Source organism: Nerophis ophidion, linkage group LG20, assembly GCF_033978795.1.
Source record: "Nerophis ophidion isolate RoL-2023_Sa linkage group LG20, RoL_Noph_v1.0, whole genome shotgun sequence".
NCBI classification, from domain to species: domain Eukaryota; kingdom Metazoa; phylum Chordata; class Actinopteri; order Syngnathiformes; family Syngnathidae; genus Nerophis; species Nerophis ophidion.
This window is the reverse complement of record NC_084630.1, coordinates 1,026,380-1,053,154: the sequence shown is the minus strand read 5'-3', so window position 1 is coordinate 1,053,154 and position 26,775 is coordinate 1,026,380. Positions and strand designations below refer to the sequence as shown.

The window sequence follows — 26,775 nt, the reverse complement described above, 5'->3', positions numbered from 1 at the left end:
CCCAGAATCCTTTTGTAGATAAGATAGAGTGATACCCAGAATCCTTTTGTAGATAAGATAGAGTGATACCCACAATGCTTTTGTAGATAAGATAGAGTGATACCCACAATGCTTTTGTAGATAAGATAGAGTGATACCCAGAATCCTTTTGTAGATAAGATAGAGTGATACCCAGAATGCTTTTGTAGATGAACACATACCAACGATTGAGTCATCGAGCACATAAAGATGTCCAGTTAACCGTTGAGTGTAAGACACAATTGTGAGTAAGGGGAGCACAGTTGTTGATGAATCTCAGTCCCCGTGGTACACATTTAAAACAGGGGTCACCAACACCAGGTAGCCCGTAAGGACCAGATGAGTCGCCCGCTGGCCTGTTCTAAAAATAGCTCAAATAGCAGCACTTACCAGTGAGCTGCCTCTATTTTTATAATTATTTTTATTTACTAGCAAGCTGGTCTCGCTTTGCTCGACATTTTTAATTCTAAGAGAGACAAAACTCAAATTTGAAAATCTAAGAAAATGGTCTTATCTTGTTTAAATAAATTCATTTATTTTTTTTACTTTGCTTCTTATAACTTTCAGAAAGATAATTTTCGAGGAAAAATACAACCTTAAAAATGATTTTAGGATTTTTAAACACATATACCTTTTTACCTTTTAAATTCCTTCCTCTTCTTTCCTGACAATTTAAATCAATGTTCAAGTATTTTTTTTTAATTATTGTAAAGAATAATAAATACATTTTAATTTAATTCTTCATTTTAGCTTCTGTTTTTTCGACAAAGAATATTTGTGAAATATTTCTTCAAGCTTATTATGATTAAAATATATTCTGGCAAATCTAGAAAATCTGTAGAACCAAATATAAATCATATTTAGAAGTCTTGAATTTCTTTTAAAAAAATTTGTTTGGGAAAATCTAGAAGACATAATGATTAGTCTTTGTTAGAAATATAGCTTGGTCCAATTTGTTATATATTCTAACAAAGTGCAGATTGGATCTTAACCTATTTAAAACATGTCATCCAAATTTTAAAATGAATTTTAATCAGGAAAAATGACTGATGTTCCATAAATTATTTTTTAATTTTTTCAAAAAGATTCGAATTAGCTAGTTTTTCTCTTCATTATTTTTGGTTGAATTTTGAATTTTAAAGAGTTGAAATGAAAGATAAATGTGTTTCAAAATTAAATTTTCATTTTTTTCGTGTTTTCTCATCTTTTAAACCGTTCAATTAAGTGTTTTTATTCATCATTTATTCTCTACAAAAAACCTTCCGTACAAGGTAAAAATATTTACGACGGAATGACAGACAGAAATACCCATTTTTTATATATATTGATTTATTTATTAAAGGTAAATTGAGCAAACTGGCTATTGTTGGCAATTTATTGAAGTGTGTATCAAACTGGTAGCCCTTGGCATGAATCAGTACCCAAGAAGTAGCTCTTGCTTTCAAAAAGGTTGCTGACCCCTGCACTACACCAACACATCTCCATAGTCAATAACAGCTAAAAAGGTTGTTTCCACCAATTTCTGTTTCACAGTAAAAGAAAAACACGACTTGTTTCTATAATAATGATTTTAAAAAAAAATCATCTTTCTATATGATGGACTCAGTCCACAAGTAACAAACGTGTACTGCATGTGTAGTGACGTGCAAACATTTTATTTTTACACTTTTTTTCCCTAATTTCCATTGTATGTTATACTCTTCTGACACCACCAGATGGCAGTATAAGTGTCCATGTCCCCAATTCAGTAGTGTACACCATTTTGGAAATAAGAGCTAAAAGGTGCTGTCCACGCATGTGGCCGCTAAGGCCTTTAGTGGTTGAAGCACCAAAAATAATTCCTGGGCGCGGCCACCGCTGCTGCTCACTGCTCCCCTCACATCCCAGGTGTCAAACGCAGAAAATAATTTTGTCACACTTTGTGTGTGTCTGACAATCATTGGTACTTTAACTTTATATATAGTACAGTTTATATATAGTACAGGCCAAAAGTTTGGACACACCGTCTCATTTAATGCGTTTTCCTTATTTTCATGACTATTTACATAGTAGATTGTCACTGAAGGCATCAAAACTATGAATGAACACATACCTTAACACCCAAAATAAAAAGGTGAAATAACTTAAAAAGTGTTTTATTTTCTAGTTTCTTCAAAATAACCACCCTTTGCTCTGATCACTTTTTTGCACACTTTAGGCATTCTCTCCATGAGCTTCAAGAGGTAGTCACCTGAAATGCTTTTCACCTCACAGGTGTGCTTGAAGCTCATGGAGAGAATGCCAAGAGTGTGCAAAGCAGTAATCAGAGCAAAGAGTGGCTATTTGGAAGAAACTAGAATATAAAACATGTTTACACTTATTTCACCTTTTTCTTTTTAAGTACTGTGATGAGGTGGCGACTTGTCTAGGGTGTACCCCGCTTTCCGCCCAAAGCAGGCTCCAGCACCCCCGCGACCCACCGAACGGGACAAGCGGTAGAAAATGGATGGATGGACATAACTCCACATGTGATCATTCATAGTTTTGATGCCTTCAGGAGTCATGAAAATAAAGAAAACACATTGAATGAGGAGAAGGTGTGTCCTAAAATGTAGGCCTGTACTCTGTGTGTGTGTACAGAATACATAACTTGTGTACTAAATGTTGGCCTGTACTCTGTGTGTGTACAGAATACATAACTTGTGTACTAAAATGTTGGCCTGTACCCTGTGTGTACAGAATACATAACTTGTGTACTAAAATGTTGGCCTGTACTCTGTGTGTGTGTACAGAATACATAACTTGTGTACTAAAATGTTGGCCTGTACTCTGTGTGTGTGTACAGAATACATAACTTGTGTACTAAAATGTTGGCCTGTACTCTGTGTGTGTACAGAATACATAACTTGTGTACTAAATGTTGGCCTGTACTGTATGTGTGTACAGAATACATAACTTGTGTACTAAATGTTGGCCTGTACTGTGTGTGTGTGTACAGAATACATAACTTGTGTACTAAAATGTTGGCCTGTACTCTGTGTGTGTGTGTGTACAGAATACATAACTTGTGTACTAAAATGTTTGCCTGTACTCTGTGTGTACAGAATACATAACTTGTGTACTAAAATGTTGGCCTGTACTCTGTGTGTGTGTGTACAGAATACATAACTTGTGTACTAAAATGTTGGCCTGTACTCTGTGTGTGTGTACAGAATACATAACTTGTGTACTAAAATGTTGGCCTGTACTCTGTGTGTGTGTACAGAATACATAACTTGTGTACTAAAATGTTGGCCTGTACTCTGTGTGTGTACAGAATACATAACTTGTGTACTAAAATGTTGGCCTGTACTCTGTGTGTGTGTACAGAATACATAACTTGTGTACTAAATGTTGGCCTGTACTGTATGTGTGTACAGAATACATAACTTGTGTACTAAATGTTGGCCTGTACTCTGTGTGTGTGTACAGAATACATAACTTGTGTACTAAAATGTTGGCCTGTACTCTGTGTGTGTGTGTACAGAATACATAACTTGTGTACTAAAATGTTGGCCTGTACTCTGTGTGTGTGTACAGAATACATAACTTGTGTACTAAAATGTTGGCCTGTACTCTGTGTGTGTGTACAGAATACATAACTTGTGTACTAAAATGTTGGCCTGTACTCTGTGTGTACAGAATACATAACTTGTGTACTAAAATGTTGGCCTGTACTCTGTGTGTGTGTACAGAATACATAACTTGTGTACTAAAATGTTGGCCTGTACTCTGTGTGTGTGTGTACAGAATACATAACTTGTGTACTAAAATGTTGGCCTGTACTCTGTGTGTGTGTACAGAATACATAACTTGTGTACTAAAATGTTGGCCTGTACTCTGTGTGTGTGTACAGAATACATAACTTGTGTACTAAAATGTTGGCCTGTACTCTGTGTGTGTGTACAGAATACATAACTTGTGTACTAAAATGTTGGCCTGTACTCTGTGTGTGTACAGAATACATAACTTGTGTACTAAATGTTGGCCTGTACTGTATGTGTGTACAGAATACATAACTTGTGTACTAAATGTTGGCCTGTACTCTGTGTGTGTGTACAGAATACATAACTTGTGTACTAAAATGTTGGCCTGTACTCTGTGTGTGTGTGTACAGAATACATAACTTGTGTACTAAAATGTTGGCCTGTACTCTGTGTGTGTGTACAGAATACATAACTTGTGTACTAAAATGTTGGCCTGTACTCTGTGTGTGTGTGTACAGAATACATAACTTGTGTACTAAAATGTTGGCCTGTACTCTGTGTGTACAGAATACATAACTTGTGTACTAAAATGTTGGCCTGTACTCTGTGTGTGTGTACAGAATACATAACTTGTGTACTAAAATGTTGGCCTGTACTCTGTGTGTGTGTGTACAGAATACATAACTTGTGTACTAAAATGTTGGCCTGTACTCTGTGTGTGTGTACAGAATACATAACTTGTGTACTAAAATGTTGGCCTGTACTCTGTGTGTGTGTACAGAATACATAACTTGTGTACTAAATGTTGGCCTGTACTCTGTGTGTGTGTACAGAATACATAACTTGTGTACTAAAATGTTGGCCTGTACTCTGTGTGTACAGAATACATAACTTGTGTACTAAAATGTTGGCCTGTACTCTGTGTGTACAGAATACATAACTTGTGTACTAAAATGTTGGCCTGTACTCTGTGTGTACAGAATACATAACTTGTGTACTAAAATGTTGGCCTGTACTCTGTGTGTGTGTACAGAATACATAACTTGTGTACTAAATGTTGGCCTGTACTCTGTGTGTGTGTACAGAATACATAACTTGTGTACTAAAATGTTGGCCTGTACTCTGTGTGTACAGAATACATAACTTGTGTACTAAAATGTTGGCCTGTACTCTGTGTGTACAGAATACATAACTTGTGTACTAAATGTTGGCCTGTACTCTGTGTGTGTGTACAGAATACATAACTTGTGTACTAAAATGTTGGCCTGTACTCTGTGTGTGTACAGAATACATAACTTGTGTACTAAAATGTTGGCCTGTACTCTGTGTGTGTACAGAATACATAACTTGTGTACTAAATGTTGGCCTGTACTCTGTGTGTGTGTACAGAATACATAACTTGTGTACTAAAATGTTGGCCTGTACTCTGTGTGTACAGAATACATAACTTGTGTACTAAAATGTTGGCCTGTACTCTGTGTGTACAGAATACATAACTTGTGTACTAAAATGTTGGCCTGTACTCTGTGTGTACAGAATACATAACTTGTGTACTAAAATGTTGGCCTGTACTCTGTGTGTACAGAATACATAACTTGTGTACTAAATGTTGGCCTGTACTCTGTGTGTGTACAGAATACATAACTTGTGTACTAAATGTTGGCCTGTACTCTGTGTGTGTACAGAATACATAACTTGTGTACTAAAATGTTGGCCTGTACTCTGTGTGTGTACAGAATACATAACTTGTGTACTAAAATGTTGGCCTGTACTCTGTGTGTGTGTGTAGAGAATACATAACTTGTGTACTAAAATGTTGGCCTGTACTCTGTGTGTACAGAATACATAACTTGTGTACTAAATGTTGGCCTGTACTCTGTGTGTGTGTACAGAATACATAACTTGTGTACTAAAATGTTGGCCTGTACTCTGTGTGTGTGTACAGAATACATAACTTGTGTACTAAAATGTTGGCCTGTACTCTGTGTGTACAGAATACATAACTTGTGTACTAAAATGTTGGCCTGTACTCTGTGTGTGTACAGAATACATAACTTGTGTACTAAAATGTTGGCCTGTACTCTGTGTGTGTGTACAGAATACATAACTTGTGTACTAAAATGTTGGCCTGTACTCTGTGTGTGTGTACAGAATACATAACTTGTGTACTAAAATGTTGGCCTGTACTCTGTGTGTGTACAGAATACATAACTTGTGTACTAAAATGTTGGCCTGTACTCTGTGTGTGTGTACAGAATACATAACTTGTGTACTAAAATGTTGGCCTGTACTCTGTGTGTGTGTAGAGAATACATAACTTGTGTACTAAAATGTTGGCCTGTACTCTGTGTGTACAGAATACATAACTTGTGTACTAAAATGTTGGCCTGTACTCTGTGTGTACAGAATACATAACTTGTGTACTAAAATGTTGGCCTGTACTCTGTGTGTGTACAGAATACATAACTTGTGTACTAAAATGTTGGCCTGTACTCTGTGTGTACAGAATACATAACTTGTGTACTAAAATGTTGGCCTGTACTCTGTGTGTACAGAATACATAACTTGTGTACTAAAATGTTGGCCTGTACTGTATGTGTGTACAGAATACATAACTTGTGTACTAAAATGTTGGCCTGTACTCTGTGTGTGTGTGTACAGAATACATAACTTGTGTACTAAAATGTTGGCCTGTACTCTGTGTGTGTACAGAATACATAACTTGTGTACTAAATGTTGGCCTGTACTCTGTGTGTGTACAGAATACATAACTTGTGTACTAAATGTTGGCCTGTACTCTGTGTGTGTACAGAATACATAACTTGTGTACTAAAATGTTGGCCTGTACTCTGTGTGTGTACAGAATACATAACTTGTGTACTAAAATGTTGGCCTGTACTCTGTGTGTGTGTAGAGAATACATAACTTGTGTACTAAAATGTTGGCCTGTACTCTGTGTGTACAGAATACATAACTTGTGTACTAAAATGTTGGCCTGTACTCTGTGTGTACAGAATACATAACTTGTGTACTAAAATGTTGGCCTGTACTCTGTGTGTGTACAGAATACATAACTTGTGTACTAAAATGTTGGCCTGTACTCTGTGTGTACAGAATACATAACTTGTGTACTAAAATGTTGGCCTGTACTCTGTGTGTACAGAATACATAACTTGTGTACTAAAATGTTGGCCTGTACTCTGTGTGTGTGTACAGAATACATAACTTGTGTACTAAAATGTTGGCCTGTACTCTGTGTGTGTGTACAGAATACATAACTTGTGTACTAAAATGTTGGCCTGTACTCTGTGTGTGTACAGAATACATAACTTGTGTACTAAATGTTGGCCTGTACTGTATGTGTGTACAGAATACATAACTTGTGTACTAAATGTTGGCCTGTACTCTGTGTGTGTGTACAGAATACATAACTTGTGTACTAAAATGTTGGCCTGTACTCTGTGTGTGTGTGTACAGAATACATAACTTGTGTACTAAAATGTTGGCCTGTACTCTGTGTGTGTGTGTACAGAATACATAACTTGTGTACTAAAATGTTGGCCTGTACTCTGTGTGTGTGTACAGAATACATAACTTGTGTACTAAAATGTTGGCCTGTACTCTGTGTGTGTGTACAGAATACATAACTTGTGTACTAAAATGTTGGCCTGTACTCTGTGTGTGTGTGTACAGAATACATAACTTGTGTACTAAAATGTTGGCCTGTACTCTGTGTGTGTGTACAGAATACATAACTTGTGTACTAAAATGTTGGCCTGTACTCTGTGTGTGTGTACAGAATACATAACTTGTGTACTAAAATGTTGGCCTGTACTCTGTGTGTGTGTACAGAATACATAACTTGTGTACTAAAATGTTGGCCTGTACTCTGTGTGTGTACAGAATACATAACTTGTGTACTAAATGTTGGCCTGTACTGTATGTGTGTACAGAATACATAACTTGTGTACTAAATGTTGGCCTGTACTCTGTGTGTGTGTACAGAATACATAACTTGTGTACTAAAATGTTGGCCTGTACTCTGTGTGTGTGTGTACAGAATACATAACTTGTGTACTAAAATGTTGGCCTGTACTCTGTGTGTGTGTACAGAATACATAACTTGTGTACTAAAATGTTGGCCTGTACTCTGTGTGTGTGTGTACAGAATACATAACTTGTGTACTAAAATGTTGGCCTGTACTCTGTGTGTACAGAATACATAACTTGTGTACTAAAATGTTGGCCTGTACTCTGTGTGTGTGTACAGAATACATAACTTGTGTACTAAAATGTTGGCCTGTACTCTGTGTGTGTGTGTACAGAATACATAACTTGTGTACTAAAATGTTGGCCTGTACTCTGTGTGTGTGTACAGAATACATAACTTGTGTACTAAAATGTTGGCCTGTACTCTGTGTGTGTGTACAGAATACATAACTTGTGTACTAAATGTTGGCCTGTACTCTGTGTGTGTGTACAGAATACATAACTTGTGTACTAAAATGTTGGCCTGTACTCTGTGTGTACAGAATACATAACTTGTGTACTAAAATGTTGGCCTGTACTCTGTGTGTACAGAATACATAACTTGTGTACTAAAATGTTGGCCTGTACTCTGTGTGTACAGAATACATAACTTGTGTACTAAAATGTTGGCCTGTACTCTGTGTGTGTGTACAGAATACATAACTTGTGTACTAAATGTTGGCCTGTACTCTGTGTGTGTGTACAGAATACATAACTTGTGTACTAAAATGTTGGCCTGTACTCTGTGTGTACAGAATACATAACTTGTGTACTAAAATGTTGGCCTGTACTCTGTGTGTACAGAATACATAACTTGTGTACTAAATGTTGGCCTGTACTCTGTGTGTGTGTACAGAATACATAACTTGTGTACTAAAATGTTGGCCTGTACTCTGTGTGTGTACAGAATACATAACTTGTGTACTAAAATGTTGGCCTGTACTCTGTGTGTGTACAGAATACATAACTTGTGTACTAAATGTTGGCCTGTACTCTGTGTGTGTGTACAGAATACATAACTTGTGTACTAAAATGTTGGCCTGTACTCTGTGTGTACAGAATACATAACTTGTGTACTAAAATGTTGGCCTGTACTCTGTGTGTACAGAATACATAACTTGTGTACTAAAATGTTGGCCTGTACTCTGTGTGTACAGAATACATAACTTGTGTACTAAAATGTTGGCCTGTACTCTGTGTGTACAGAATACATAACTTGTGTACTAAATGTTGGCCTGTACTCTGTGTGTGTACAGAATACATAACTTGTGTACTAAATGTTGGCCTGTACTCTGTGTGTGTACAGAATACATAACTTGTGTACTAAAATGTTGGCCTGTACTCTGTGTGTGTACAGAATACATAACTTGTGTACTAAAATGTTGGCCTGTACTCTGTGTGTGTGTGTAGAGAATACATAACTTGTGTACTAAAATGTTGGCCTGTACTCTGTGTGTACAGAATACATAACTTGTGTACTAAATGTTGGCCTGTACTCTGTGTGTGTGTACAGAATACATAACTTGTGTACTAAAATGTTGGCCTGTACTCTGTGTGTGTGTGTACAGAATACATAACTTGTGTACTAAAATGTTGGCCTGTACTCTGTGTGTACAGAATACATAACTTGTGTACTAAAATGTTGGCCTGTACTCTGTGTGTGTACAGAATACATAACTTGTGTACTAAAATGTTGGCCTGTACTCTGTGTGTGTGTACAGAATACATAACTTGTGTACTAAAATGTTGGCCTGTACTCTGTGTGTGTGTACAGAATACATAACTTGTGTACTAAAATGTTGGCCTGTACTCTGTGTGTGTACAGAATACATAACTTGTGTACTAAAATGTTGGCCTGTACTCTGTGTGTGTGTACAGAATACATAACTTGTGTACTAAAATGTTGGCCTGTACTCTGTGTGTGTGTAGAGAATACATAACTTGTGTACTAAAATGTTGGCCTGTACTCTGTGTGTACAGAATACATAACTTGTGTACTAAAATGTTGGCCTGTACTCTGTGTGTACAGAATACATAACTTGTGTACTAAAATGTTGGCCTGTACTCTGTGTGTGTACAGAATACATAACTTGTGTACTAAAATGTTGGCCTGTACTCTGTGTGTACAGAATACATAACTTGTGTACTAAAATGTTGGCCTGTACTCTGTGTGTACAGAATACATAACTTGTGTACTAAAATGTTGGCCTGTACTGTATGTGTGTACAGAATACATAACTTGTGTACTAAAATGTTGGCCTGTACTCTGTGTGTGTGTGTACAGAATACATAACTTGTGTACTAAAATGTTGGCCTGTACTCTGTGTGTGTACAGAATACATAACTTGTGTACTAAATGTTGGCCTGTACTCTGTGTGTGTACAGAATACATAACTTGTGTACTAAATGTTGGCCTGTACTCTGTGTGTGTACAGAATACATAACTTGTGTACTAAAATGTTGGCCTGTACTCTGTGTGTGTACAGAATACATAACTTGTGTACTAAAATGTTGGCCTGTACTCTGTGTGTGTGTAGAGAATACATAACTTGTGTACTAAAATGTTGGCCTGTACTCTGTGTGTACAGAATACATAACTTGTGTACTAAAATGTTGGCCTGTACTCTGTGTGTACAGAATACATAACTTGTGTACTAAAATGTTGGCCTGTACTCTGTGTGTGTACAGAATACATAACTTGTGTACTAAAATGTTGGCCTGTACTCTGTGTGTACAGAATACATAACTTGTGTACTAAAATGTTGGCCTGTACTCTGTGTGTACAGAATACATAACTTGTGTACTAAAATGTTGGCCTGTACTCTGTGTGTGTGTACAGAATACATAACTTGTGTACTAAAATGTTGGCCTGTACTCTGTGTGTGTGTACAGAATACATAACTTGTGTACTTACAAAGTGGGCATAATACATTGAAAGTAATATACACATATATACACAAGGTATGATAGGAATATCAATCAATCAATCAATCAATGTTTATTTATATAACCCTAAATCACAAGTGTCTCAAAGGGCTGCAAATATGCGAACAAAATAGTACGTAATAGTCGTATGCAAAACTAATATACATTATTATGTTGTTTTGCAGTAAGTCCTTCAAAACAGCTTTTGTCCAATATTGGATTTTGATTGGTGCTTTAGAAAACGCTTCAGTTTTCCTGTTGTACTCTATAGAGCAGTGGTTCTTAACCATAGGGCTGTGGCCCAATGTGGGGCTGTGAGTGCCCCTTAGAGCAGTGGTTCTTAACCATAGGGCTGTGGCCCAATGTGGGGCTGTGAGTGCCCCTTAGAGCAGTGGTTCTTAACCATAGGGCTGTGGCCCAATGTGGGGCTGTGAGTGCCCCTTAGAGCAGTGGTTCTTAACCATAGGGCTGTGGCCCAATGTGGGGCTGTGAGTGCCCCATAGAGCAGTGGTTCTTAACCATAGGGCTGTGGCCCAATGTGGGGCTGTGAGTGCCCCATAGAGCAGTGGTTCTTAACCATAGGGCTGTGGCCCAATGTGGGGCTGTGAGTGCCCCTTAGAGCAGTGGTTCTTAACCATAGGGCTGTGGCCCAATGTGGGGCTGTGAGTGCCCCTTAGAGCAGTGGTTCTTAACCATAGGGCTGTGGCCCAATGTGGGGCTGTGAGTGCCCCTTAGAGCAGTGGTTCTTAACCATAGGGCTGTGGCCCAATGTGGGGCTGTGAGTGCCCCTTAGAGCAGTGGTTCTTAACCATAGGGCTGTGGCCCAATGTGGGGCTGTGAGTGCCCCTTAGAGCAGTGGTTCTTAACCATAGGGCTGTGGCCCAATGTGGGGCTGTGAGTGCCCCTTAGAGCAGTGGTTCTTAACCATAGGGCTGTGGCCCAATGTGGGGCTGTGAGTGCCCCTTAGAGCAGTGGTTCTTAACCATAGGGCTGTGGCCCAATGTGGGGCTGTGAGTGCCCCTTAGAGCAGTGGTTCTTAACCATAGGGCTGTGGCCCAATGTGGGGCTGTGAGTGCCCCATAGAGCAGTGGTTCTTAACCATAGGGCTGTGGCCCAATGTGGGGCTGTGAGTGCCCCTTAGAGCAGTGGTTCTTAACCATAGGGCTGTGGCCCAATGTGGGGCTGTGAGTGCCCCTTAGAGCAGTGGTTCTTAACCATAGGGCTGTGGCCCAATGTGGGGCTGTGAGTGCCCCTTAGAGCAGTGGTTCTTAACCATAGGGCTGTGGCCCAATGTGGGGCTGTGAGTGCCCCTTAGAGCAGTGGTTCTTAACCATAGGGCTGTGGCCCAATGTGGGGCTGTGAGTGCCCCTTAGAGCAGTGGTTCTTAACCATAGGGCTGTGGCCCAATGTGGGGCTGTGAGTGCCCCTTAGAGCAGTGGTTCTTAACCATAGGGCTGTGGCCCAATGTGGGGCTGTGAGTGCCCCTTAGAGCAGTGGTTCTTAACCATAGGGCTGTGGCCCAATGTGGGGCTGTGAGTGCCCCATAGAGCAGTGGTTCTTAACCATAGGGCTGTGGCCCAATGTGGGGCTGTGAGTGCCCCTTAGAGCAGTGGTTCTTAACCATAGGGCTGTGGCCCAATGTGGGGCTGTGAGTGCCCCTTAGAGCAGTGGTTCTTAACCATAGGGCTGTGGCCCAATGTGGGGCTGTGAGTGCCCCTTAGAGCAGTGGTTCTTAACCATAGGGCTGTGGCCCAATGTGGGGCTGTGAGTGCCCCTTAGAGCAGTGGTTCTTAACCATAGGGCTGTGGCCCAATGTGGGGCTGTGAGTGCCCCTTAGAGCAGTGGTTCTTAACCATAGGGCTGTGGCCCAATGTGGGGCTGTGAGTGCCCCTTAGAGCAGTGGTTCTTAACCATAGGGCTGTGGCCCAATGTGGGGCTGTGAGTGCCCCTTAGAGCAGTGGTTCTTAACCATAGGGCTGTGGCCCAATGTGGGGCTGTGAGTGCCCCTTAGAGCAGTGGTTCTTAACCATAGGGCTGTGGCCCAATGTGGGGCTGTGAGTGCCCCATAGAGCAGTGGTTCTTAACCATAGGGCTGTGGCCCAATGTGGGGCTGTGAGTGCCCCTTAGAGCAGTGGTTCTTAACCATAGGGCTGTGGCCCAATGTGGGGCTGTGAGTGCCCCTTAGAGCAGTGGTTCTTAACCATAGGGCTGTGGCCCAATGTGGGGCTGTGAGTGCCCCTTAGAGCAGTGGTTCTTAACCATAGGGCTGTGGCCCAATGTGGGGCTGTGAGTGCCCCTTAGAGCAGTGGTTCTTAACCATAGGGCTGTGGCCCAATGTGGGGCTGTGAGTGCCCCTTAGAGCAGTGGTTCTCTACCTTTTTTCACTGATGTACCCCCTGTGAACATTCTTTTAATTCAAAGCATTTTTGGTTGAAAAAAAGAGATAAGGAAGTAAAATACAGCACTATGTCGTCAGTTTCTGATTTATTAAATTGTTTAACAGTGCAAAATATTGCTCATTTCTTGTGGTCTTTCTTGAACTATTTGGGGGAAAAAAGATATAAAAATAACTGAAAACAAACATGTGGGTCAGTTATAAATAAAGATTTCTCCACATAGAAGTAATCCTCAACTTAAAGTGCCCTCTTTGGGGATTGTAATAGAGATCCATCTGGATTCATCAACTTACTTCTAAACATTTCTTCACAAAAAAAGAAATCTTTAACATCAATATTTATGGAACATGTCCACAAAAATCTAGCTGTCAACACTTAATATTATATTGTTGCATTTTTTTTTCACAGTTTATGAACTTACATTCATATTTTGTTGGAGTATTATTCAATAAATATATTTATAAAGGATTTTTTGAATTGTTAAAATGTTTAGAATATTTTATTTTAAATCTCACGTTCCCCTTGGCATACCTTCAAGTACCCCTAGGGGTACGTGTACCCCCATTTGAGAACCACTGGTGTAGAGGTGTTTCTCAGCTGTATGAGCCGCAGTGGTACTCAGATGTAATACACTTCACTTGTGGCAGTGATGACAATATTAAACAAAGAAGAAGTCTGCATTTAAAGTCAGAGAGACGTTTCTTTTTCTCCTCAAAAATAGGATTAAAGTGGTGAAGTTGTATTTTCATTTGCGCTTTAATTTCATTAACAGTTTAGTTAAGAAACATATTTATTCATTCGTTTATTTTAGCATGATATCACTGTATGCAAATTATTATTTTTTTTACGGCTTAATTATTTGTAGAGATCAGAACAATTTAGTTAAATAGCCCTGCTGTAAAGAGACCCATTAAAAATGTCTGACTTTTAGGGAACCAATACATGTATTATTGTTGTGATAGAGAACTGCACTCCATCATGCGGAGCTATTTCTAAAATTCAGCAACCATGAGAGGTCCCTGAAATATTTGGAGCAGCCTCGGTGGGATCCAGTGAATCTTAAATAAGACTGCACCAGCGCCACTTCAGCACTTTGTCCAGTTGACATCTGCTGTGACAACTAGAAACACACAAGCCTCCACTAGGGGGCAGTGTAGCGTACCCAGATGTAAAACATATTTTGTACAATCAGCCTTTTCATAGAAAACCATAAAGGAGGGGTGTCCAAAGTGCGGCCCGGGGGCCATTTGTGGCTCGCAGCTAATTGTTTAGTGGCCCGCCACACATTCTGGAAATGCTATTGCAAAAATAAAAACAAAAAAACACTAAAAAATAAAAAAAGTAGAATGAGGTGAAATCTAACGGGGAAAAGTTGCAATGTTGACACAAAGCTGCCATGCAGGCTGTTTGTTTTTCTGTTGTTTTTCTTTATTTTGCTCTTATTGCCAATGCTAAAAGTTTGTTTTTTTTATATAATGAATTATTGACCTCTTTAAAGCTCCAATTACTTCAAATATTTCATTTTATAATGTTTTATGTGGAAAATATTATGTGCATATACTTTGCGGTTGCCATATAAAAACAGTGTTTTCTTTGACAAAAGAGCATAAAACCAACAAAATAATAGTTGAAAGGTAAAATCAACAAATATATCTGAAGTTGATCTGGTAACATAAGTGTTGAAAGTAAAACAAATATTAATACAAATGTATCACTTTATGAGTAGGGGGACATTTTGGATCCCAAAGATATTTAGTGGGATTTTATTTATTTTTTCACTGTGATTACTCAGAAATAATAATACATTTAAATCAATGGTGTCCTGCATTATTGATCTTTTTAGGGTTCCAATTACTTCAGATCAAACATTGCTTTCTGAATGTTTTGGGCAATGGGGGAAATACTGCATATTTCAGTTTTACTATAAAAAACTAAGTTGTCTTTGACTGAAAAAGCATGATTTTTTTTTTTTACTTTATATCAACCTGAAGTTGATATAGAGATTTACTGTAAGTGTTACATAAAAAAATAAAATAATAATTTGACCTATTTTTAACATGTTAATGACGGAGACCCTCTATGGTCCCTGGGAAGTCCTAAAGGTAAAAAAAAATATCCATATATTTTGTTATGGTTTGAAAATGAAAATGATCAAAACGGCCCCCGCATGTTTTAATTTTTCTGTGTGGCCCTCAGTGGAAAAAGTTTGGACACCCCTGCCATAAAGGAATGGAACGACCTCACAACAAACTTGAAAAGTTGAACAGATTACTCTTCATTTACAATTGAAGTTAAAAAGTGGGTTTGGAGCAATCAATGCTGCTCACACGGTCAATAAGGTGGCCACTATGTTTGTTGTATTATATTTATCCATGACAGCATTTTTCTTGTCAATTGTGAGGTGTGTCTGTTAAAATATGGTTGTTTTTACAAATGATGACAGATGTGAACAAAAGCAAGTATTGTCTTTGTGTGATGATGTAAATGAGGTGTGCTTGTATTGTATATTAAGTATGTGTCCATTTGAGGGCATTTTATTACTTTTCTTAATCGGACTACGTGATATGGAATTGTTTTATCGTCATTTTATTGCATGATTTTTGTATCCCTTTAATTTAGGTAGCCAGGGACCGCAGATGGAAATGAGCTATTTAGCTATAATCTGGTACAGAACATATCTGTCTCTGAGTTTAATTTTTCTGTGCATTGTCCCTTCAAATAAAGACCAAACTACAATGCTGCCAACTCTGATAACAAGCAGAAGTTTAAGTCCGCTTTAAAACCACACCGTATTTAACAGAGGTTTTGTATTGACTGTCATCAGATAATTGTTACATCCAGTACATTGCTGTTTGCATCACCTGCTTCAGAATTAGCACAGTGCACTCGTCAACTCACCTGCATCTGTTTTTCCTCCTGTTAGACAACAAATGGCAAGAGCGCTGGGAAGGTGGGACGAGAGGCGAGAAGAGGAGGAAGTGGATCCTAATTAAGGCCCATCATGGTGCCGCCGCCGCCTCCTCGTCCTCCCTGCGGCAGCGCGTCGAGTCCCTGCAGCGGCACATCCACGTACTGCGCCGTGCCAGGAAAGACGCCGTGCTCTGGGCGCGAGAGCAACAGAGGGCCAACGACAGAATCACAGCGCAGCTCACCTGCCTCACTGAGAAACTGAGCAGCAGCAAGCAACTGACACAGGTAGTAACCCAGAAGGCCTGCTGGCTTTCATACTTTTTTTGCCCGTCAATTACTTTCTCCAGATCCCTTCAGTTAAAATATTGCAGTACGGCAAGCTGTGATATTTTAGATTTAAGTCAATACGGTTTAAGAACTTATTTATTTGTATTATTTTTACATGTAGTTTAAAATGTGGTTTGTGCACACCTTTCTTTGCTGCTAACTTAATGGCAACTACCACATTTTCCGAACCATAAGGCAGCGGTTCTCAAATGGGGGTACGCGTACCCCTGGGGGTACTTGAAGGTATGCCAAGGGGTACGTGAGATTTTTAGAAAATATTCTAAAAATAACCACAATTCAAAAATCCTTTATAAATATATTTAATGAATACTACTTCAACAAAATATGAATTTAAGTTCATAAACTGTGAAAAAAAATGCAACAATGCAATATTCAGTGTTGACAGCTAGATTTTTTGTGGACATCTTTTTTTCCAAATATTTGAAGAAAGACCACTACAAATGAACAATATTTTGCACTGTTATAAAATTTATTAAATTAGAAACTGATGACATAGTGCTGTATTTTACTTCTTTATCTCTTTTTTTCAACCCAAAATGCTTTGCTCTGATTAGGGGGTACTTGAATTACAAAAAATGTTAAGAGTGGGTACATCACTGAAAAAAGGTTGAGAACCACTACCATAGGGCGCACCGGTTTATAAGGTGCACTGCCGATGAGTGGATGTAGTCAGGTCTAATTTCATACAAAAGATTATAGGGCCTATTGAAGGGGTCATATTATTATTTATTTTCTCAATGTAAAACATTTCCTTGTGGTCTGCATCAGTGTTTTTCAACCACTGTGCCGTGAGATACAGTCTGGTGTGCCGTGGGAAATTATTTAATTTCACCTATTTGGGTTAAAAATATTTTTTGCAAACCAGTAATTATGATCTGCAAATAATGTGCCATTGTTGAGTGTCTGCGCTGTCTGGAGAGTGTCTGTGTAATACTATTCCATGTCAGTAGGTGGCAGCTGGTAACTAATTGCTTTGTAGATGTCGGAAACAGTGGGAGGCAGGGTGCAGGTAAAAAGGTGTCCAATGCTTAGACCAAAAATAAACAAAAGGTGAGTGCCTCTAAGAAAAGGCATTGAAGCTTAGGGAAGGCTATGCAGAACCAAACTAAAACTGAACTGGCAATAAGGTAAATCCAAAAAAGAATGCTGGGCGACAGCAAAGACGGCGTCCACAATGAACATCCCAACACGACATGATAATCAACAACGTCAGCAAAAAAGGATAAAAAAACCTGAAATATTCTTGATTGCTAAAACCAAAAAGGTGTGGGGAGTAGTGGTCAAGGAAGACATGAAACTGCTACAGGAAAATAGCAAATAAAGAGAAAAAGCCACCATAATAGGAGCACAAGACAAGAACTAAAACACTCCACAGAGGAAAAGAGCAAAAGACTCCCAAATAAGTCAGGGCGTGATGTTACAGGTGGTGACAGTACACCTACTTTGAGACAAGAGCTACTGTATAGTGATTATGCTTTAAAGTCATATCCAACAATTGCGACAACGACTTTTTATTGTCAATATCGGCTGATGAGTTTCATTTTTTAACGTTTTCTGCTGGTGGTGTGCCTCCGCATTTTTTCAATGAAAATCACTGGTCTTCACAACATGTAATGGTGGTTCCTTGGTGAAAATGTTGCATGGATGATGTTTTACAGATGGTTTTCAAGAAGCTTTTTGAGCGTCTCTTCAGGATGCCATGTTTTGTGGGCGGTCTAATTTACGTGGCTCACCTTCGACAGCGTCTTCTCCCCGTCATCTTTGTTGTAGCGGTGTAGCGTGCAAGGACGGGGGTGGAAGAAGTGTCAAAAGATGGAGCTAACTGTTTTAATGACAATCAGACTTTACTTCAATCAATAACGGGGCAGTGTCTCCTCTTCCGGAAACAACGTGTCCCGTAAAAAAACGTCCAACTGGAAATATCCAATAACTAAAGTTCCTTGGGTGTATAATGGCAGGTTTACTGACAGATATTAATAAAAACTTTACACTACTTTATATTAGAAATGGCAACAGTGGAGGATGAATGTCCCATAACAAAAAGATAGAGAAAAACAAGAAGCTTATCTACTATGGTTTTGGCACGGACTACAAAGGCTGACTCGCGCAAATTTTCAGGGCTTATGCAGATCCCAAATACAGAAAATCAGCAGATACCAGAAGATAAGAAAAGTTTATTTCACAAAATATTGTGAAACAAAATGCCAGATAATGTCTTACTTTGTATACACAGCATAATAATACTCCTATGTTGAAGGAAAGTACAATCCATCAAGCGGTGCAGCATCATGGCTTACCAAACTTGTACTAAAACATGTTGACAGATTTTTGAGCGCTGTGTGTAATGTTCTATATTTTCAAAGGAACATATAAATTTTTGCTGTTTCCTTGAGTCATGTTGCAGGCTACATGTATCTCTTATGTGTGACTGCCATCTGCTGGTCACACTTATTATTTCACCAGGTACCAAATAACATCGTTTTGAGATCAGTAAGCACAACCCAAATTATTCCGTACATTAGGCGCACCGTTTTATAAGGCGCACTGTAGAGTTTTGAGAAAATGAAAGGATTTTAAGTGCGCTTTACAGTCCTAAAAATACTGTACTTAAGTAGCAGGTGTCTTTGTAGGCTTTTAAAAAAATATATCGTGTTGATGTTGGCGTTTCAGGTGCTGTAATGTGTTGAAGCACTATTTTTTTTCCTCTCTTCGCGGAATTTTTGCAGAAAATTTGGTGTAAATAGCACCCGAAAAGTTTTCATCTGTAACGGGAGAAATTCTGCAGGATGGACGCCATGTTTGTTTAAAATGCCCTCAGGCGGCGTTACTGCACCCCACAGGTGGGAGACAGGTAGCGCTTCATTTGCTTACCATAATGCACCAATTACCATGAATTGATGAACGTGGACCTTGACTGAAACAAGTTGAAAGACTTATTGGGGTGTTAGCATTTAGTGGTTAATTGTAGGGAATATGTACTGTACTGTACAATCTACTAATAATATGTACTGTACTGTACAATCTACTAATAATATGTACTGTACTGTACAATCTACTAATAATATGTACTGTACTGTACAATCTACTAATAATATGTACTGTACTGTACAATCTACTAATAATATGTACTGTACTGTGCAATCTACTAATAATATGTACTGTACTGTGCAATCTACTAATAATATGTACTGTACTGTGCAATCTACTAATAATATGTACTGTACTGTACAATCTACTAATAATATGTACTGTACTGTACAATCTACTAATAATATGTACTGTACTGTGCAATCTACTAATAATATGTACTGTACTGTGCAATCTACTAATAATATGTACTGTACTGTACAATCTACTAATAATATGTACTGTACTGTGCAATCTACTAATAATATGTACTGTACTGTACAATCTACTAATAATATGTACTGTACTGTGCAATCTACTAATAATATGTACTGTACTGTACAATCTACTAATATGTACTGTACTGTACAATCTACTAATAATATGTACTGTACTGTGCAATCTACTAATAATATGTACTGTACTGTACAATCTACTAATAATATGTACTGTACTGTACAATCTACTAATAATATGTACTGTACTGTGCAATCTACTAATAATATGTACTGTACTGTGCAATCTACTAATAATATGTACTGTACTGTGCAATCTACTAATAATATGCACTGTACTGTGCAATCTACTAATAATATGCACTGTACTGTGCAATCTACTAATAATATGCACTGTACTGTACAATCTACTAATAATATGTACTGTACTGTGACATCTACTAATAATATGTACTGTACTGTGCAATCTACTAATAATATGTACTGTACTGTGCAATCTACTAATATGTACTGTACTGTACAATCTACTAATAATATGTACTGTACTGTACAATCTACTAATAATATGTACTGTACTGTGCAATCTACTAATAATATGTACTGTACTGTGCAATCTACTAATAATATGCACTGTACTGTACAATCTACTAATATGTACTGTACTGTACAATCTACTAATATGTACTGTACTGTACAATCTACTAATAATATGTACTGTACTGTGCAATCTACTAATAATATGTACTGTACTGTGCAATCTACTAATAATATGTACTGTACTGTGCAATCTACTAATAATATGTACTGTACTGTGCAATCTACTAATAATATGCACTGTACTGTACAATCTACTAATATGTACTGTACTGTGCAATCTACTAATAATATGTACTGTACTGTGCAATCTACTAATAATATGTACTGTACTGTGCAATCTACTAATAATATGTACTGTACTGTGCAATCTACTAATAATATGTACTGTACTGTGCAATCTACTAATAATATGCACTGTACTGTACAATCTACTAATATGTACTGTACTGTGCAATCTACTAATAATATGTACTGTACTGTGCAATCTACTAATAATATGTACTGTACTGTGCAATCTACTAATAATATGTACTGTACTGTGCAATCTACTAATAATATGTACTGTACTGTGCAATCTACTAATAATATGTACTGTACTGTACAATCTACTAATAATATGTACTGTACTGTACAATCTACTAATAATATGTACTGTACTGTGCAATCTACTAATAATATGTACTGTACTGTGCAATCTACTAATAATATGTACTGTACTGTGCAATCTACTAATAATATGTACTGTACTGTGCAATCTACTAATATCAAAATAACCTTTAGCTCAGTGAGGGTAATCTCACTTCATTATTGTTTTTAGGTTTTTTGATTTTTTTATCAGAGCTATTTTTTATATTATCAGTGTGATGTCATAATTCTATATGTTGGCCCGATAATTATCCGTCCAATATTTATTACGCGCCCCTATGAATAATTAAGTGCCATATTTTTCTGACTATAAGTCGCAGTTTTTTTTCATAGTTTGTCCGGGGGTGCGACTTATACTCAGGAGCGACTTATGTGTGAAATTATTAACACATTACCGTAACATATCAAATAATATTATTTATCTCATTCACGTAAGAGACTAAACGTATAAGATTTCATGGGATTTATGGATTAGGAGTGAGAGATAGTTTGTTAAAGGTATATCATGTTCTATATGTTATAGTTATTTGAATGACTCTTACCATAATATGTTAGCTTAACATAGCAGCTGCTTATTTATGCCTCATATAACCTACACTTATTCAGCCTGTTCTTCACTATTCTTTACTTATTTTAAATTGCCTTTCAAATGTCTATTCTTGCTGTTGGCTTTTATCAAAGAAATTTCCCCCAAAAATGCGACGTATATATGTTTTTTTTGTCTTTCTTTATTATGCATTTTCGGCAGGTGCGACTTATACTCCCAAAAATACGGTAATAATATTGAAAGATGATCAAGTTAAATCAGTTTTTTTGTTTTAGAAAAACAAAAGTTCTTATCTTTTTAGGAACAAATATTGGCAACACTAAATGGTCCCTAGTGTGTGAATGTTGTCTGTTTTGGTCCTGCGGTGAGGTGGCGACTTGTCCAGGGTGTAATTCGCCTTCCGCTCGAATGCAGCTGAGATAGGCTCCCGCGACCCTGAACGGGACAAGCGGTATAAAATGGATGGATGGACACATACATACTGATGTACCAACATTTTTATATATATTATATTTTAATGTTATTAATTTTTGGTTCAACTATGCACCTTTTTTGTAGTTTAATTGCTATTTCTTTGTTGTTAAAATACAACCATTTTTCTTGTAAGTCTACAACTTAATTTTCTGACTCTTGTGACTTTTTAATCTTTAGTATTAGTATTTACTTTTCAGTGTACAATACTCGTTTTGGGGGGGAAAATGACCTCATATTTAAAGGTTATATTCCTGCCTGATGTTTTGTATTCACTGAACATCCTTCAAATATTTCTTTTATGTGGATACATTTCTTTTAAACTTTTTTTTTTATATATTTAAAGTCCTACTGAAAGCCACTACTAGCGACCACGCTGTCTGATAGTTTATATATCAATGATGAAATATTAACATTGCAACACATGACAATACGGCCGCTTTAGTTTACTAAATTGCAATTTTAAATTTTGCGCGGACTTTTCTGTTGAAAACGTCGTGGAATGATGACGCGTGTTTGTGACGTCTCGGGTTGTAGCGGACATATCAGCCCAGCACCACACACGGCTAAAAGTCGTCTCTTTTCATCGCATAATTACACAGTAATTTGGACATCTGTGTTGCTGAGTCTTTTGCAGTTTGTTCAATTAATAATGGAGACGTCAAAGAAGAATGCAGTTGGTGGAAAGCGGTGGATTGCAGCTGCCTTTAGCAACCGAGACACAGCCGGTGTTTCTTTGTTTGTTGTGAAGCTTTAACACAGAGCGGTCAAGCGAACATGTTTCTCTACGTCAACCAGCAAGTTTTTGGATAGGAAAAATGTGATATTAAGTCTGCTCTTACCGGAGACTTGAGTGGATTATGCGACCTCATCCTGCAGCTCAAAAAGGCAGCTGTGATCTTGGCTCCTTGGCTTCTCTCAGAGACACTGGCGTTCACCGCAGCCATGCGACTTTCAGGTATGACTTTACACTATTAAAACAATAAGCAGATAAGGGATCTTCCAGAATTATCTTAGTAAATGTGTCTAATTACATCTGAAACGTTCCCACTGCCGCTGCCTGGAGCCGTCCCCTCTTTTATTTTTTGTTTTATTTTTATTTTTTAAATTTTTTTTTAGTGCCTCACTCTAACTTTCCTCATCCACAAATATTTCATCCTTGCTCAAATTAATGGGGAAATCGTCGCTATCTCGGTCCGAATAGCTCTTGCTGCTGGTGGCCATGATTATAAACAATGTGAGGATGTGAGGAGCTCCACAACCCGTGATGTCACGCGCACATTGTCTGCTACTTCCGGTACAGGCAAGGCTTTTTTATTAGCGACCAAAAGTTGCGAACTTTACCGTGGATGTTCTTTACTAAATCTTTTCAGCAAAAATATGGCAATGTCGCGAAATGATGAAGTATGACACATAGAATGGAGCTGCTATCCCCGTTTAAATAAGAACATCTCATTTCAGTAGGCCTTTAACTTTACGTCATATTTATTATGTGAATCAAACATGGCAGCAACTTTGCGTGGGTCATCATGTTTGCCAACCATACTCATACAAGCACAGTGACCTGGGTCAGAGTCCTGCTACCTACAGTAAGACGTGGCCATATTCCCACCAAGGCATCTGATTGCCAAGTCCAATAAGTACACACACACACACACACACACACACACGGAACTATAGACTGGGAGGGATTGTTGTCTTGTTTTGTATCCTCTTAACTCCTGCAGTATTAATGTTCTCACTCTGCCACAAAAAGTTGCAGCTCCAGTCTTTTGTTGCCCTCCCAGAAAAGGGCAAGAGGTGATGTACTTGGGTCTGTTCCAGGCTGTCCAGGCTGTGGCTCCCTAACACTAACACTAGCACTAACACTAACACTAACACTAACCCTAACACTAACACTAGCACTGACACTAACACTAACACTAACCCTAACACTAACACTAGCACTGACACTAACACTAACACTAGCACTGACACTAACACTAACACTAACACTAACACTAGCACTAACACTAACACTAGCACTAACACTAACACTAACACTAACCCTAACACTAACACTAGCACTGACACTAACACTAACACTAGCACTAACACTAACACTAACACTAACACTAGCACTGACACTAACACTAACACTAACCCTAACACTAACACTAGCACTGACACTAACACTAACACTAACACTAACACTAGCACTAACACTAACACTAACACTAGCACTAACACTAGCACTAACACTAGCACTAACACTAACACTAACACTAACACTAGCACTAACACTAACACTAACACTAACACTAGCACTGACACTAACACTAACACTAACCCTAACACTAACACTAGCACTGACACTAACACTAACACTAACACTAACACTAGCACTAACACTAACACTAGCACTAACACTAACACTAACACTAACCCTAACACTAACACTAGCACTGACACTAACACTAACACTAGCACTAACACTAACACTAACACTAACACTAGCACTGACACTAACACTAACACTAACCCTAACACTAACACTAGCACTGACACTAACACTAACACTAGCACTAACACTAACACTAACACTAACACTAACACTAACACTAGCACTAACACTAACACTAGCACTAACACTAACACTAACACTAACACTAACACTAGCACTAACACTAGCACTAACACTAACACTAACACTAACACTAGCACTAACACTAACACTAACACTAACCCTAACACTAACACTAGCACTGACACTAACACTAGCACTGACACTAACACTAACACTAGCACTGACACTAACACTAACACTAACACTAACACTAGCACTAACACTAACACTAGCACTAACACTAACACTAACACTAACACTAACACTAGCACTAACACTAGCACTAACACTAACACTAACACTAACACTAGCACTAACACTAACACTAACACTAACACTAACACTAGCACTAACACTAGCACTAACACTAGCACTAACACTAACACTAACACTAACACTAGCACTAACACTAACACTAACACTAACACTAACACTAACACTAACACTAACACTAGCACTAACACTAGCACTAACACTAGCACTAACACTAACACTAACACTAACGCTAGCACTAACACTAACACTAACACTAACACTAACACTAACACTAACACTAACACTAGCACTAGCACTAACACTAACACTAACACTAACACTAGCACTAACACTAACACTAACACTAACACTAGCACTAACACTAACACTAGCACTAACACTAACACTAACACTAACACTAACACTAGCACTAACACTAGCACTAACACTAACACTAACACTAACACTAGCACTAACACTAACACTAACACTAACACTAGCACTAACACTAACACTAACACTAACCCTAACACTAACACTAGCACTGACACTAACACTAGCACTGACACTAACACTAACACTAACACTAGCACTAACACTAACACTAGCACTAACACTAACACTAACACTAACACTAGCACTAACACTAGCACTAACACTAACACTAACACTAACACTAGCACTAACACTAACACTAACACTAACACTAGCACTAACACTAACACTAACACTAGCACTAACACTAGCACTAACACTAACACTAACACTAACACTAACACTAACACTAACACTAGCACTAACACTAGCACTAGCACTAACACTAACACTAACACTAACACTAACACTAACACTAGCACTAGCACTAACACTAACACTAACACTAACACTAACACTAACACTAACACTAGCACTAGCACTAACCCTAACACTAACACTAGCACTAACACTAACACTAGCACTAGCACTAACCCTAACACTAACACTAACACTAACACTAGCACTAACACTAGCACTAGCACTAACCCTAACACTAACACTAACACTAACACTGACACTAACACTAGCACTAACCCTAACACTAACACTAACACTAACACTAGCACTAACACTAACACTAACACTAGCACTAACACTAACACTAGCACTAGCACTAACCCTAACACTAACACTAACACTAACACTAGCACTAACCCTAACACTAACACTAACACTAACACTAGCACTAACACTAACACTAACACTAACACTAGCACTAGCACTAACCCTAACACTAACACTAACACTGACACTAACACTAGCACTAACCCTAACACTAACACTAACACTAGCACTAACACTAACACTAACACTAGCACTAACACTAGCACTAACCCTAACACTAACACTAACACTAACACTGACACTGACACTAACACTAACACTGACACTAACACTAGCACTAGCACTAACACTAACACTAGCACTAACACTAACCCTAACCCTAACACTAACACTAACACTAACACTAACACTAACACTAACACTAGCACTGACACTGACACTGACACTGACACTAACACTAACACTAACACTGACACTGACACTGACACTGACACTAGCACTAACACTAACACTAACACTAACACTAGCACTAGCACTAACACTAACACTAACCCTAACACTAGCACTGACACTAACACTAACACTAACACTAACACTAGCACTAGCACTAACCCTAACACTAACACTAACACTAACACTAACACTAACACTAACACTAGCACTGACACTGACACTGACACTGACACTAGCACTAACACTAACACTAACACTAACACTAGCACTAGCACTAACACTAACACTAACCCTAACACTAGCACTGACACTAACACTAACACTAACACTGACACTGACACTGACACTGACACTGACACTGACACTAACACTAACACTAACACTAACA

The 26,775-nt window shown here is 38.2% G+C and overlaps 1 protein-coding gene across 1 annotated transcript in view; it reads left to right on the top strand.

Annotated features, from left to right (window-relative positions):
- The window catches only part of cntln (centlein, centrosomal protein), a 429,542-nt gene that overhangs the window by 187,109 nt on the left and 215,658 nt on the right, over positions 1–26,775 (top strand). The window contains 1 exon segment of the mRNA XM_061880275.1: positions 16,017–16,288. Coding sequence (XP_061736259.1) covers positions 16,017–16,288 — 272 coding nt within the window.